The sequence below is a fragment of the Toxotes jaculatrix genome, chromosome 8, assembly GCF_017976425.1.
Source record: "Toxotes jaculatrix isolate fToxJac2 chromosome 8, fToxJac2.pri, whole genome shotgun sequence".
NCBI classification, from domain to species: domain Eukaryota; kingdom Metazoa; phylum Chordata; class Actinopteri; family Toxotidae; genus Toxotes; species Toxotes jaculatrix.
Window position 1 is genome coordinate 21,375,869 of NC_054401.1, and position 15,075 is coordinate 21,390,943.

General features: G+C 39.6%; 2 protein-coding genes across 3 annotated transcripts; one reads left to right on the top strand and one right to left on the bottom strand.

Annotated features, from left to right (window-relative positions):
* Nucleotides 1–390: 390 nt before the first annotated feature.
* ebag9 (estrogen receptor binding site associated antigen 9) lies at nucleotides 391–5,308 on the bottom strand. Its single transcript, XM_041045317.1, has 7 exons — nucleotides 5,011–5,308; nucleotides 4,538–4,632; nucleotides 4,272–4,353; nucleotides 3,927–4,082; nucleotides 3,018–3,128; nucleotides 2,358–2,449; nucleotides 391–1,776 (listed from the first exon to the last, which is right to left on the bottom strand). The coding sequence occupies exons 2-7, from the start codon at nucleotides 4,618–4,620 to the stop codon at nucleotides 1,659–1,661; spliced, it is 642 nt and encodes a 213-aa protein (XP_040901251.1). The 5' UTR covers nucleotides 4,621–4,632; nucleotides 5,011–5,308; the 3' UTR covers nucleotides 391–1,658.
* A 485-nt stretch (nucleotides 5,309–5,793) lies between these two features.
* Nucleotides 5,794–14,268, top strand: ttk (ttk protein kinase). Of its 2 annotated transcripts, none has more exons than XM_041043396.1 (25): nucleotides 5,794–5,855; nucleotides 6,478–6,565; nucleotides 6,671–6,893; nucleotides 7,034–7,140; nucleotides 7,239–7,382; nucleotides 7,573–7,687; nucleotides 7,777–7,858; nucleotides 7,992–8,104; nucleotides 8,219–8,306; nucleotides 8,750–8,858; nucleotides 8,983–9,205; nucleotides 9,299–9,405; nucleotides 9,645–9,788; nucleotides 9,894–10,066; nucleotides 10,351–10,496; nucleotides 10,655–10,781; nucleotides 11,129–11,221; nucleotides 11,368–11,525; nucleotides 11,912–12,063; nucleotides 12,171–12,295; nucleotides 12,418–12,492; nucleotides 12,601–12,777; nucleotides 13,496–13,592; nucleotides 13,776–13,861; nucleotides 13,946–14,268. In XM_041043396.1, the coding sequence occupies exons 2-25, from the start codon at nucleotides 6,478–6,480 to the stop codon at nucleotides 14,012–14,014; spliced, it is 3,021 nt and encodes a 1,006-aa protein (XP_040899330.1). In that variant the 5' UTR covers nucleotides 5,794–5,855; the 3' UTR covers nucleotides 14,015–14,268. The 2 variants fall into 2 exon arrangements, with proteins under 2 accessions (XP_040899330.1, XP_040899331.1); XM_041043397.1 differs by having other exon boundaries at nucleotides 7,576–7,687.
* Nucleotides 14,269–15,075: the final 807 nt, after the last annotated feature.

Genomic DNA, 15,075 nt, shown 5'->3' on the forward strand with positions numbered 1-15,075 from the left:
TTATTTTTATTAAAAACCTGCATAGGACTAATAGAGCAGGTAAACAATCTGTCAGACCTCCTGGATTGAGCTCGCGGACTCATTGCTTCAATGTGAGTGCCCTGTTTGTGCTCAGCCAGGACAATTCTTCCATCACAAAGTCATACACACCAATGTGAAAAAACAAAACAATGAGAAATAAGGGGGGTCTCTGTGGTTCATTTTTTTTTTTGGAAGAAATTAAAAGTGCAAAATGAGAAAACAGAACAACATTCAGCTCTTCTCAGTGGAAACAGCTGGGAAAAGAGCATTTCCACAGAAAACACTAATCCACAGATAGATGGCTGAGTTCCCTTAAAATAAACACCTGCTTGCAATTACACTTTTAAACCTGATCATGCACTAATCATCCATGGTATTATCAAAGTTTTAATACTCAATATTTTGTTAGAAGCATGAAATCACACTGTTTGCAAAGCCTTTCTAATTGTAACATTCAGTACAGAAAATTATCTCCCTCACTTCATTTCAAGCCATATATCATAAGTTATGGACCAAAGACGTACTCTATCATGTATGCACATTTCAGTTTATAAAGGCCTTTCTTCTAGCTGAATTTGTTTCCATGACAACAGTCTGCCGATCGGCAGTAGTACCAATTTTTCCAACACTGACTTCAACTGTTTGCCGTACATTCTCAGATGAGAAAGGAAGCAAAAATGTATTATTATTATTGGCCAAGATAACTGGTCTGAGATTTGAGAGCAAGGTTCCCTCCCCTGAGGAAAAAAAATAATAAATCAAAGCAATGATCACTGGATATTTTCCCTCAATATCAAAAGCTGACAAAGGATGAGGATGAGTGTTAAATCAGTAGCCGTTAGATTGCCATAGGAACCCACAGCATTTAAATTTGGGCTAGACTCTCGTCTATGGTCATTTATCTGTACTCATATTGAAAATCTTGAGCCTTCAGTTTAATGCAGATTTCCAGTGTAATAAGGGCTGCACAGCACAGGGAGATCAGGTGAAATATCAAGCAACATGCATTAGAAAAAAAAAGGCTGCTTTCAGACAATGACAGACATAAATATAAAAACACAATAATCAAGCAAACCAAGGGATGTCACTGGCAAACAGTGATGTTTAAAATTAATTACACTCCTTTGTCCTCCGAGATTATAAATAAGACAAAGAAAAGGAATTGTACTCCCCAGCTGAGTTTCAAAAGGTGGCACAGGTACCAGTTTATTTACAAATGTCCCTGGGAAAAACCAAAATAGAACATTTTTCTACGCTACCTAACAGATTTAATCAGAATCTAAATGGTGCCTTCTAATGCTGCATCTAACCTTTAATCTGAGGAATCTAATGAGGAACTGGATCGTATAAATACAACTCTCCTTTGGTGACCAAAATGACCTTGCCACATGAACAGCGAGTAGACCAGGTGCGTTATCTGCCCTGAAGAAGGATGCGCTTTACACTTCTGCAGTTGGAAAAACAGACTAAAATGGCTGCTGGTGGAAACAGGGTGGAGGAGAACAGTTTGCTAACAAATAAGTAGTGTACAGTGATGGTCCTGGTCGATTTGATGATTTTAAAGACAGATTAATGACTGATTCAGTGTCTTTTGCACGCCCCATCCCTTTGGCTCAAAACTGAGCATTTCTAAAATGTTACGAGAGCTTGACGGCAATCTTCTGCTCCTTTTTCATCATTCTCTGAGCCTCTTTCTCCAGCTTCTTCCTTTGCTGCTCCAAGGACCGCTTTTCTCTCTCAGCCATCTTCTGTTGTCTGTTAATCGAAGGCAAAACAAGCACACGATTGCAAGCAGTGTCATTACAGAGCACATCAACAGAAGCTAGGTCAGCTGGGAGAGGGGAAAACAAAAATCTAGTTCCTTGTGCTGCGGGTGCTGTAAAAATGGTACACACTGCCACCTGCTGGCCATGGCATGAATCTACACTACCCCAACCTAAAAGTGGCACTGTGAGCAGATTACTGTTCTGGTTCACTCTTACTGTTCTCATAGCGTCGTTTTGGGCTCAATAACTACTGTGTAAACACCCAACTGTTTGCTAATAAGTTCACCATATCAACTTAAAATCAATGTTGCACTCATAATGTGTTCCCACTGCCCCAGAATGGCCGGAAAAAAAAAATCACTTTGGGTTTAAGTTGAATGTGTTTCATTTTCTCCTACTTTTTACATATAAAACAAACAACTCATGCACTTTTCCTGTAACTGCTTTATAACTGACTGGTGTATTATTTACAATGAATGATGAACTTGGTCAAATGAATAATCCTGACAAACAGGTATGGTGCACATCTATCTACTGTGTGCAGGCACAGATGCATTCTTGATATGTTACCTGAGCACCTCCTCTGCTTCCCAGGCGGCATCAGACTCGTCCTCCCAGGCGTTTGTGTCTTCCTGCCAATTGTCCATTTCTCCAAGCTCAGCCTGTAGAAAAGGAAAGTGTATTACTTGTTTACTAACGTTATTTTGAATGTCTCCTCCAGTTCTGCCAGAGATATATTGTATGTAAGAGACTGTACTGTCCACATCGTTGCATTTCTACTAGTTAACATTTAGCATGGTAGAATTATGTAACCCTTAACTGCAAGGGCTACTCTAAAATGTACCTTTAGCATATCTGTTCCTAGCTAGTTTCTGATGAAAATTAGACTAAAAATCATTACATTTATGTGACTAGTAAAAACCTAATTCTTCATACTAGTTTGCAATAAACTGAAAAAGTTTTTTTAATTTGTAATTTTTTAATGTACAGTCTTCATACGTATTTAACAACTCAGGTTGTTTATTCAATCTTTTACTATTTTCCCAATCCTTCATTCAAATCACTGTATACTATAATGTCTTTGGACATATCTGCATTTTATTTATACTATTCTGCACCAGAACATCTGCTTGTTCCTAAACTTTTTAACAATCATATTACAAAAATTCTGGATGTGTCAGGAACAGAAAATTTTCTTGAACCTTGAGAACATGTAAAACTTTAACTCACAGAGGGTGGATTGAAGGTTATTACATCCTGAGAGGCTGCCAGTCTGCTGGAAAATCCTGCTGAGCCATCAGGCACCAGGTAGTTCAAAGGCTCCCTCTTCTTCAGCACTATCTGCAGCGTGGAGACCAGAGAGAGAGGAGAGAGGAGCTCACACTTAAACTGCACTTTGTGATACATTACAATCCCATAACAGGCACAGAAGTAGTAGTTTTATGTTTAAATTAAGTGAAATTACAATGTAATTTGTTATGCAGATGCACTATTCTGTGCATTATGGCCTGCTTTTGTGCATTTCCATCATATTTGTAGAATGATCACATGCATTGTAAGCATCTCAAGGAAACTACTATTAGGAAATGCAAGCAAATGGTGAGGAAATCAGCATTTCAATGAGTCAGCTGATATATTCCTATTACAACGAAGATTTAGTCTAATCTGACATTTCAGTCAAGGTTTGATAAAGAGAAAAGGCAAGCCAAGTGCATTACTGTCACAATAATTTTGCTTCAGCTTACCATTTACTCGTTTATTGATATTATTAAAAAGGAATGATGGCCCTTTTGGGAAATTCAGCTATTAGTTGCAGTATCAAGAGATACTGAGATGTGCTCTGTCACAGATGCATAACAGCTCAAAATAAACTTGTATTTACACATCTTTGTGTGCGTGTATTTACTGTAACATGTCTTGGAAGAGAAAACATCACACTGTATTTTCCCTTTGGGATCTATCTATCGATCCATTCCATCTTTGTGATAGGCCAGGGCATACACATTAAAGGAGCTATGTCTTTGTTCAGTGATGAAATTTACATTTACTTTGTAAATGATTTATTCACTTCATCCTGTGTATCATTCATCTGGGTCGGCTTGGTAGCCCGTGGATGAGCTGCACAGTCTGTGGACATACCTTCTGTGTTTTCCTGATGGTGGGAGCCATGTCTTTGAAGTAGTCGGGCTCATCGTCCACATCGTTGGGTGGAGGAGAAACGTTTCCATTGCCGCCTTCAATCTTAATACTTGTCGGAGCCTCTTCATCCCAGGAGCTCCATTCTTCAATCTCTGGCTGTGACAAAACCATAAAATTCAATTTGAAGTCCAATTTATAAGTGGAATTCAAGAGCAGAGGTTTGAGTAGGAGTTTGCGTGTATATGCAAATTTTTGTCCAATGATTACATCTGTAGTTTGGCCAAATACTGAATGCTAAGCTCTGAATTTCTCAGGAGTGGTGATGCTGATTGATCCATTACTGACCTGTTTTGGTACAGATGATGAAAAATCCACTGTTGTTGGGAGAGTTATTTGATCACCACTGAGCTTGCGCCCCCTTCCACTCCTGCATGGGTAATACAATGAAATAAAAAGTCAAAAGGATCTGATTCAGTATTGTAAAACTGTAAAACCGTTATCAAACACTAAGGTCAGATTTCTTTATTTACATTGGCAAGACCTCCATCAAAGGAACAGCATGTATCAGGGGTGCTGTACACTACATTTCAGAAGAATTCAGATGTTCTCACCTGCATATCAACCTTTTAAAGAAAGAAAGTAGACTGGCTAGACATGTGCAGATCTTGAAAAGACGGAACTGAGTGATGGCCATGATGAAACTGAGCTGATGGGAGAGAACAGAGATAATATTAGCATATGGGTTTACAATGATGCATGACGCCTCTCTTGTTTTGACCCAGTGGAGTACCAGGATGTGTAGTAAAGCAAGTCTCCAGTGGATCAATATCTATGCAGGGCAGAATGAAATTGAGAACAGCTGGCCAGGGGACAATCCTTACGAAAAAATGTGTTGGCGTATATGAACATTATGTACCACTGCTATTATTAATAGTCTGGGGAGCCGTGACAATAGCCGGTTGTTAAAATGCTACCCTGCCCGTGTGTAAACGGATGCTCTGAACACAGCTGAACACGATTAAATGCAATTATACTAGCAGATTATTACTTTTGTTCAATACGCAATTTTCATGGCGTTGCTAACCTTGTAAGATGTCAGTACACCGCACGCAGAGCAGCTGCTTTCTTCTTGTGTGGCAGAAGAGACAAGTTCATTTATTTGCTAACCGTAGCTTGCTAGCTTAACCCACAGGAAAACATTATATCTCTGAACGCTTTAATTGTCTCCGTAAGACGGCACATTGGACGTGAAAAAATTATATCGCTGTCATGTCAAAACCATGCATGTAATAGCTGTACATCTCATTGTGGTTTCATGACTAAACTCCTAAATATGTGTCGTCGCTCATCTCTGTCCCGTGGCTGCCATCTTTGAGCTGGGAGGAGCAGGAACAGGGAAGTACAGCGTGGTCCTGCTGCATTCAAGTCCTGTGGGAAAGTGGATAACTAACGAATATTTTTGTGATTCCCAAAAATTAATTCCAAAAGTATATACATACAAATTTAGCTGTACACAGTTCCAAATTAACTATCACAATGCATGCAAGAAGGAAGGCGCATCAAAAACTATGGTTATGGTATCATATACAAATTGAGGTGGCATTATAGACAACAGTCCATACTAGAGACATGATAATCACCGCTACAGACAATTCTAAACTAAACCCTTATGTAACCGCTGATGTATACCATACATAAGGATAGATTAACTCTTTAGGATTGATTATACATTTGCATTAATGCATGAAATGTTGTCTTCATGATTAAAGACCGTCGATAGTTTGAAACTCAAACGCACCATGTCGTCATCACAAACTACCCAATCAACACATGACCTGGACGGAAGTGGCATATTTGAAAACTGGCAGTTGAAGTCGAGCCTTTTTCGTGGCCCGAAAGTGAGAAGGAATTAATGACAGCGTAAACACGGTGAGGTATTTTTCAATAGAAATGCGTTATTTTCATTGTTATTGTGTTTAGTACTGTTATGTTTAGTACGTGTTCATCTGAGTTAGCGGGACCCACAGGGGGGCCTGTTTTCCAACCTATATGTCGTTGACAACAGCGCTGCATGTTGGCTAACTAGCTAACCGAGCTAACTCAATTTGTAAACACGAAAGGAAACACAGTACCTTTGTTAAGGGAAAACGACGTGCAGTTATTTACCTTGCATACGTTTTTGAAACTCTTAGTATGAATATTGTTATGTGAGCAAAACAACACATCAAGAATCATCAGGAAAAATAATAATCAGAGTAACCTCGGTATGGCGAGCTAACGATCCTTAAAGCTACACTTCATTGTAGTAACCTAACGGTGCAATTCATGTTGGAATTTGACAAGTAAAATGTCACGTTACCACATGCATGGAAAGGGTGACTTGCAAGGACGTTTAAAAGGTTTGAAGTCATGTGTATGGCTAATCCACATTTCACACAATGTGAAAATCCATTAAATTCTCATTGTTTTGAACGGTGTTTGGTGTCATACAAGAGAGGACACATGTCGTTATCCGGGCTAGGTTGTATATTCACTCACTCTTCTCTTTCAGATGGAGGAAGAGGAGCATACAGACAGAAAGCAGCAGCTTGCCATGCTTTATCGAAAACTCAACAAAATTAAAAAGTATCTCAATGAAGGTAATGGGATTCCACATAATCCTGTCCCTGTAAAATCCATAAACATCAGTATCCAAGGTGTATTCTGTACTTCATCAAATCATGATCACTCTTCTCTTGCTACAGATGACACAGACAACATTAATCAGGTGATCAGCTCAAACTCACCTGAATCATGTCTCTCATATCTGACGGACCTGGAGAAGAAAGGGGACCCTCACTTGGATCATAACCACCTCATTAGACTCATTGACTTTTATACCAGAGTATTCTCCAATATGCCACTCGGAAAACACTGTCAGAATGAGAGCTATGCCAGGATGTTGGTCAGATTTGCAGAGCTAAAAGCGTAAGTTACCAAAGTTTTTACTTGTGTCTCGAGACCTTTGTCCCCGATCGACTTTTACTTACTGTAGACAAAAGTCTATGAAAGCAGCAATGATAACTTGCACAATGTTGCTGTTCTCTTTCTTTTTCTATTTTTATTAGGATTCAAGATGTCAATGAAGCACAGGCCAACTTCAATGTGGCAAGATCTCACAGCCCGAACTTCGCATTTGTTCACATTGCACATGCAAAGTTTGAGCATTCTCAGGGTAGAGAGATGTACTTTTTTATTCTTCTTGTCCATATAAATACGTTCTCATGATGTGTTATCTGAGTTGTTACAGTTTTTGCTGTTTCATCTTGCCAGGCAACACAAAGAGAGCCATTTACATACTGCAGAATGCTATTGAACTGGGTGCCAAGCCAAAGGAAGGGCTGGAGGCTGCCTTGCAAAGCATGCAGACAGGGAAAACACAACTGTTCTGTTCAGAAGACAAGGAAAATGTACCACGTGGGTATTTATGCATGGTTTATTCCACGATATATGGTTAGATTATTTGACTGGTGTACAGCAATTCAGAAGGTCAGAGTTTACTATTATAATGCAGTATTGTCATATAATATATTAACTTACCATTGTCTTTTTTTCTCACTATGTTTTCCCAATCTGGTTATCATATTTTGCTGTGTTTTGTTCTCAGTAGTGTCCAACAGTAATGTGCACGATTCTGTCAAAAAAGGCTCAGAATTTCAAAAAGTGAGCAGAATGTCAGACGGGACAGGCGATTTACAACTCTCCAGTATTTTTGGTACAGGGTAAGAATAAAACAACAGCTTTCAGTGTATAATAAGACTTCTGTTTGATTTAGGGAATGTGACATATTATGTTGATCCCTGAATTTCAGGACTGAGCCCCTTGGTGGATCATCTGATGATCAACTGCCAGGCTGGAGAGCTGGATCTCAACGCAAGAGAGCAGTTGGCATAGTGAGAGTTACATTTAGTCCTGTTTGTGTTATTACAAATTAGTGTACCATGCATTTTTTTTCCAAAGACTGAACAGAACTAATTACCCAATAGTCCTTTAATTTTGAAGTTGTTCTCACCTTTTGCTTTAAAGCCTGTGAGAGTTCCTGTGGTACCTTTCTCTATCCCAGAAAAGGATGATGAGGAGTATGTCCATGGGAAGCCCTCTAAGAGAAATGATGCATCAATCCCCACCAGTTTGTCAAGGTAATTTTATTTTTATAACAACATTTATTTCCAAAGGGGTTTAATTAAATTGGGTCTGGGGTGCCAAGTGGAGCAGTTTTATGTGTTGTTGACACTTGTTTAATTTTGTCTCAGGCAAACATCTGGTTCAAACATGAACCCATTATTCGGGCTGTCATCCTCAAAGAAAAATGCTGTTGACGGAGATTTAGTCAATCTTCAAGTGAGTATAAAGGTGCTACAGTGGTTTGGATCTATGCAATTTCTCAGCAGTTTACATTATCAGTGCTCTGTTCAGTCTAAGCAGGAGAAAGAAGCGTATTATCATTCTTTTATAATGCTTTCACACATTCACTGCCACCCTGAACTTATGTAGACATTACCTGGTAACTGGTAGATTATAAACACCCCAAGGTTGAGTATGGATGAGCCGTAGCATTTGATATGCTGTAAACAAAACACAGCAATTCCCGCAGCCTACTTTTTTGTGTCATGTCCTGCATTCAGCACACTCTTAATAGGCCCCACCCCTCGCCTAAATCGGACCTAAAATCTCCTGTTGTGTGCTACATGTGTGAAAGTTTAACTCTGGACAACTTTATTTTCTGAGCATTGTCTGGAGTTCATATGAGTTCATATAACAGCTCTATATTGCTGTGTTCACAGCCCCCAGCTGTCAGTCCAGAGCATTGCCCTTGGGAGGACCAGGCAGCTGTGGACTCCACCGCCACACTCCTTCACACACACGAGACACGGGACACCTCGAGAATGGAAGGTATGAAAAATATGCTACCCCGAATGCCCTGCTGTTTGTTGAGTAATCAACTTTTATAGTTGTGTCAACAATCTGCATTTTAGTGTTTTTACTGCTTTCATGATATGTTGTGTTTCCCTGGCAGATGTAACGTACAGTTTTGACCAGGTTGTTAAAACAAATTCCCCCGAGTCATGTTGGACGTATCTGATGAACCTGGAGAAAAGAGGCAACCCTCACACAGACATCAGCCTCCTCAACAAACTCAAGGACTGTTATTCTAAAGTCTTCTCCAAACTGCCAATCAGACAATACAGCAAAAATGCCTACTATGCCAGAATACTGGTCAGATATGCAGAACTCAAAGGGTAAGTGGATGACAATAATATATCTGAGATTTGCAATATGGATAGGTTTTGCTATGTTTTGCAATATGGATTGAACATACATAATTTCTGCAGAATTGAAGACCCAGACGAAGCACAGGACCACTTCATAGTTGCAAGATCCAACTGCAAAGGCTTTGCCTTTGTCCACATAGCACATGCCCAGTTTGAGGTCTCTCAAGGTATCATGGCTCATTATTTACTTTGATTTTCCAGAAAACTGATACATGGAATAGACAGACTCAAACATAATGCACACAGTTGGAATAGATGGTAATTAATAGAAAACATGTAGAGTTACGTTTTGCAGTAGTGATCAGAACAACTCTAAAGTCCCAGTAATTGTACAACTGAATACTTGTGTATACAGCCTTTCTGCAGCATATAGTTAAAGTGCTTTTTTTTCTTCCTTCCTGTTTAGGTAATGTGATCAAAGCAACTTCAATTCTGCACAAAGCCCAGGCGCTGAATGCCAGGCCAGCTGAGCTCCTGGAGGTGGCCTTACGTAACCTTAAAGCTGGGGAGAAACAGCTAGTGCCCACCAAGGAGGAGGAGCACACCACAGGTACAGATTCATCGAAGAGTGAATTATGAAGGGGAAAACGCTGGAATTACCATGGATTGCAACTTAAGTTTTTCTGATTTCACTTTTTTTTTCTTCTTCTTCAAGAAATGGAAACAGTTGTTCCAGCAAGCGTTTCTACTCACGGTGGAAACCAGGACCCTCAGCTTCCTGCTCGGGTCCCTGTGAGCCGCTCAGTGGAACAGCCTAAACCTGCCAGCAGAGAGCCCTTATCAGAGTGGAAGATGCCAACTCTTGTCAACCGGCATGTTTCTCCAGAGGTCTGATAACCTTCAATATATTTTTACCAAACATTTGAAAAGTTTTATTAAAAAATGTTATTTTTAGTTGTTGGTAAGCTGTTTTAGAGTGTCAGCTACTCTTAATTTTTATGTTTATTTAGTTGTCTGCCCTTGTTTGCTCTTTCCTTCTGGTATTTGGCATAAATAAGTGTTTTCCTTTGTCACTTGGATGATAATTTAAAGAGAGGGGTAGTCTCCGCCCTCATGACATAATAATTTTGTCTAAGTTTGATTCTCTTCGTCCTCAAAATTTTAATTCTCAGGATAAACGTACAACCCCACCAGACCCCAGACCTGTTCCTCGTCTACTGGAGTCGTTTCCCACTCCATCCCTCCAGCTTCCGTCCAGACTGAACCCACAAACAGTCTGCCAGACACCAAACAGCTACAGAAACCCAAGTGCTAGCAGGTAATATCTTGACTGAGGTATCTGCTGGTCTGGAATATTATCAGTAACTTAATTTACTTTAAAGCCTCTAGAAATTCTCTTGTTTCTGTATTTCTTGCTTCTTACTACCATAACAAAAACCTGCCCAGTGACACCTGCTCCATCTTTCTCCCCCTCAGCTTTATTACTCCTGTTGTGAGGAGAGGTCCCGAGGTGTCTTCCTCTGCAGTAGCAGCACACAGAGCTGGATCTGTTCAGCAGCCATGCACGCCTATAAACCAAGCAGCCTGTTTCCAAACCCCACAGGTACAACATGTTCATGACCTGTCCCACCGTTTTTGCACATCATTAACCACCTGTTGTAACTGAAAGGGTAACAGTCACTTAACAGTGTTAAGTAGACTAAGTGATTCAACCACTATGAGAAGAAATCTGCTTTTTCCACTAAGCTGGGATTGATGGTTTTGTTACAGCTACATCAACACCTATAACCTCCACTCAATCACATGATCTGTGGAGATCTGCACAAAGACCTGGACACAGACAGCGATGCAGCAGTGTGGCAAACGAAAAGGCGTTTTTGGTCCTTGTTTTGTTTTCAGATTGCCGCACACAGAATCATTCTAATCCGTGTCATCTGCATTTCATTTCAGGCTTCCTTCACTGCGTTTTCAAATGAATCCATTACCATTAAGGGCAAGCAGTTCTTCATCCTCAAAATGATTGGACGTGGGGGATCAAGCAAGGTGAAACATTATATGTGAATTTATATGATGTGTGAGGGGAAACAAACATTTATGTTCAAGCATTTAAATTTTATTAATATATATTTTTACCAGAAACAATCTGTTGTCTTTGGTTGATTGACAGGTTTTTTTTCTTGTCTTTCCAGGTCTACCAGGTCCTCGATCACAAAAAGCAGCTGTTTGCTGTGAAATACGTCGACCTCGAGGAGGCTGATGCTCAGACAATAGAGAGTTATAAAAATGAGATTGAACATCTGAACCACCTGCAGCAGTACAGCGATCAGATTATAAAGCTCTATGACTAGTGAGTACATGGCCTAACCAAAAATAATGTTAGTGCATTGTATTGGAATCATTTGGAACCTGCACGGATTAATTTCATTATCGTCATCTGTCCATCATTATCTCTCAAATGTCATGAAAAATATATAAAACATGTCCAACACAGTTCCCCAAAGACCAGAGTGATGTCTTTAGATGTCTCGTTCCCAAAGATAGTCAGTTTATTCTTTGACAAAGGCAGGCATCAGATAGAGCACACAACAATTCTTAGTAATTATGAATATTCTCTTTCATTTCTGCCAATAGATCCTGCTAAATCATGCACATTGGTCCTTTAAAGGTAATGTAAGTTCTTAGGGTTTGCCTAGAATTGGGATCTGATCCTGATCATTGTATGTGTGTTTGCAGTGAAATGACCAACAGCTACATCTACATGCTGATGGAGTGTGGAAACTTGGATCTCAACACTTGGTTGAGGAACCGCAAGACTGTGAATCCGCTGGAGAGGAAGTTCTACTGGAAGAACATGCTAGAGGCCGTCCACACCATCCACAAACATGGTTGTCTGTCTCTTAAATCTCTCAGAGCTGTTTACTAAATGACACATTAAACTAATCTTGGTTCCTAACTGATCCAAATATCTATATCTTCTGTGTCTTCTCTGCAGGAATAGTCCACAGTGACCTGAAGCCAGCTAACTTTGTCATAGTGAATGCTTCACTGAAGCTAATTGACTTTGGCATCGCAAACAGAATCCAACCAGATGTAACAAGCATCATGAAGGATTCACAGGTAAGATCGTTGATAATGACATGTCCTACACTGAATGCACACTGAGCCTCTTACATGTAGCACTAATGTGCAGCCTGAGTGATTGGACTTATTTGTAACATATGGTTGTTGGTCAAACACAGGTAGGAACCCTGAACTATATGCCTCCTGAAGCCATCAAAGACACATCGTCCCAGCCAGGAAAAGCACGCTCTAAGGTTGTTGTTTTTTTTTTTCTCTACTCTTTCTTATTGATTCGACAATGTGCTCAATAACCTGTGATTCCAGTGAAGAGGTTAAAAACATTGTCTGATTTTGTTCCACAGATCAGCCCCAAAGGTGATGTGTGGTCCCTGGGATGTATCCTGTACTGTATGACATATGGGAAAACTCCATTCCAAAGCATCACCAATCAGATCACCAAGCTGCACGCCATCATTGATCCTTCCCACAAGATTGAATTTCCTGACATCTCAGAGAAGGATTTGCTGGATGTGTTGAAGGTGAGAGACCGTGACTACACTGGATTGGTGTGATATGAAAACAAAAGATGATATGTATATCCAGTATTTATATATAAATATAAATACTGGATATACATATAATACTGGAGGTCAAATGATAAATTAGTTTGCACAGTTGGAACATATTAACCTTTTCAAAAAAAAAAAAAAAAAGAGGCTAATCAATCTGTATCCTTTGGAATTTGCTGTAATGGATATTCAGACAAACTAAAGGGAAAAACCAAAATCGTGTCTCTATGTTGAGCTCTCAGTTTCTACTGTAGAAACATGAACACCATTGTCCCAAAAAATATTCCCACATTTGGTGTTTTGGTGATGAGTCCAAAATCTCCCATAGGTGTTGTGTCCTAAGGATTGGGAGCATCTTCATTCTGTTTCTCCACTCAGTTTTCAGGTTTTTCCAATAATTTGTCTCCCGTCTGTAACTCTGCTTGTATAAAAGCTTTCATATTAACTGCATATCAACCTCTGCAGTTAATGTAGAGCATTAACTCTCCTTGTGCTTTTATGTCCATGCATTTATGCACAGAACAGTGTAGGAAGTAGATGTTTGTGTTTTTCTTATTTATCATTTGTTCTTAACATCTTAGCAGATGTTTACGGTAACAAATCCATAGATTTAAACAGAGTCAGATCTTCGGTCTTGCTGAGGCTGTGTAAAATTCAATAAGCTGTGTTTATTGTCTGGTTGTTCCAGAGGTGCTTGGTGAGAAACCCCAGAGAGCGAATATCTATTGTAGAGCTGCTGGAGCATCCATACCTGCAGCTGCAGCCACAAGCATCACCTGAACCAGGTATACACACACACACACAAAGCCTGTGTGCTTGGAAGCCAGTTTTGCTGTTCACATGGTGAACAGCAAAACTGGCTTCCAAGCCAGTTTTGCTGTTCACATGGTGAACAGCAAAACTGGCTTGGAAGCCAGTTTTGCTGTTCACCATGTGACACTGAGCTGTGTTAAATTCACCTGTTTCAGAAGGCCCACGTAACAGTGATCTCAAGAAGATACTAACAGACCTTGCAGCCCTCCAGTCTCCAAACAGCATCATACGAGCTGCAAATGTAAGAATGACTCAGTACAACTTGTAACTGTTTATCCATCTAAAGTTCTTCTTCAATAATCACTGTGCTTTCTGCTTTTCTCAGAATCTGGCCAAAATGTGCAGCAGCGGCAGGAAGTTGGATGTTGCAGAGTGTGCTAAGTCATCTACCTAACTATCCTGGAAAATTTGATGTGGATATTTCCTTTCTCTCCTTCTTTTTTTTCTTTTTTATCTTTTTTGTTAAACTTTTAACCACTGTATGTAAGCAACACAGAAACAATATTTTCTGTTGTAGAAACTAACCAGTCAATATTTGTATGTTTGTTTGCCTTGAAACAAAATATATTGCTTCACTTTTTCATTTTTCCTCATGTCCTCTGATGATGATAAGTATAGAGCATAGTCAAATAAACATACGGCAGCGTTTAGAGTTGGTGGTTGATTTGTCTCAGCTGATATAAGGGTTGGGTAAGTGATGAGCTGAGTCACTGTAGTTTGAGAGAGAGTTGGATGTGTGGAATTTATCAAAATATTCACCAAAGGAAAACCCAGACAGAACACAGTGAGATAAACATAACGGGGACATTATTTTTCTACAAGGATCATTTTTCAATCATCTGTAAGTAAATCACTTTATTTTGTTTTGTTTTTTAATTACAACCTTCTCCAGGTTGAATACTGTGGCAGGACCTAAGGTGCAGCTTCAGCAGGGCTTAAGGTAAAAACTCAAGTTTGACAACAGACTGAGACTCAGATAAGACAGCAGATGAACTGGCAGAGGAGCAACCAGACTTCTACACAGGGGTAACAGGCAACAGGTGAATCATTTTAGGGAGGGGCAGACAGAAAGGACTGACACACAAAAATAAAACAGGAAAAGACCAAACAAGAATAACATGTCTTAAAGAATGAATTAGGAAGAATTAAAAAAGAATTTAACTAAACCCACAATAATCCTAAATAATTCAAAGCAGTTCAAAACAGCCTGCTTAGGATCTGATCACAACAGGAAATGATAAATTCCACTTAGTGGCTTCAGGTTCATGCTGGTTCACTGGGACCTTGAATGGAACAGAGCCATTGTTAATGTTATTAGTAACACCTGTGCTTTTCCTACTGTCAAAGGTTTCAAATGTTCAGACTGATCAGGGTTCAGGGTAATAATAAAATTAAGATTTGTATTCAACAATAATATGCTATGGGGGTTTCGGATAATGTATTCAGTTATATATA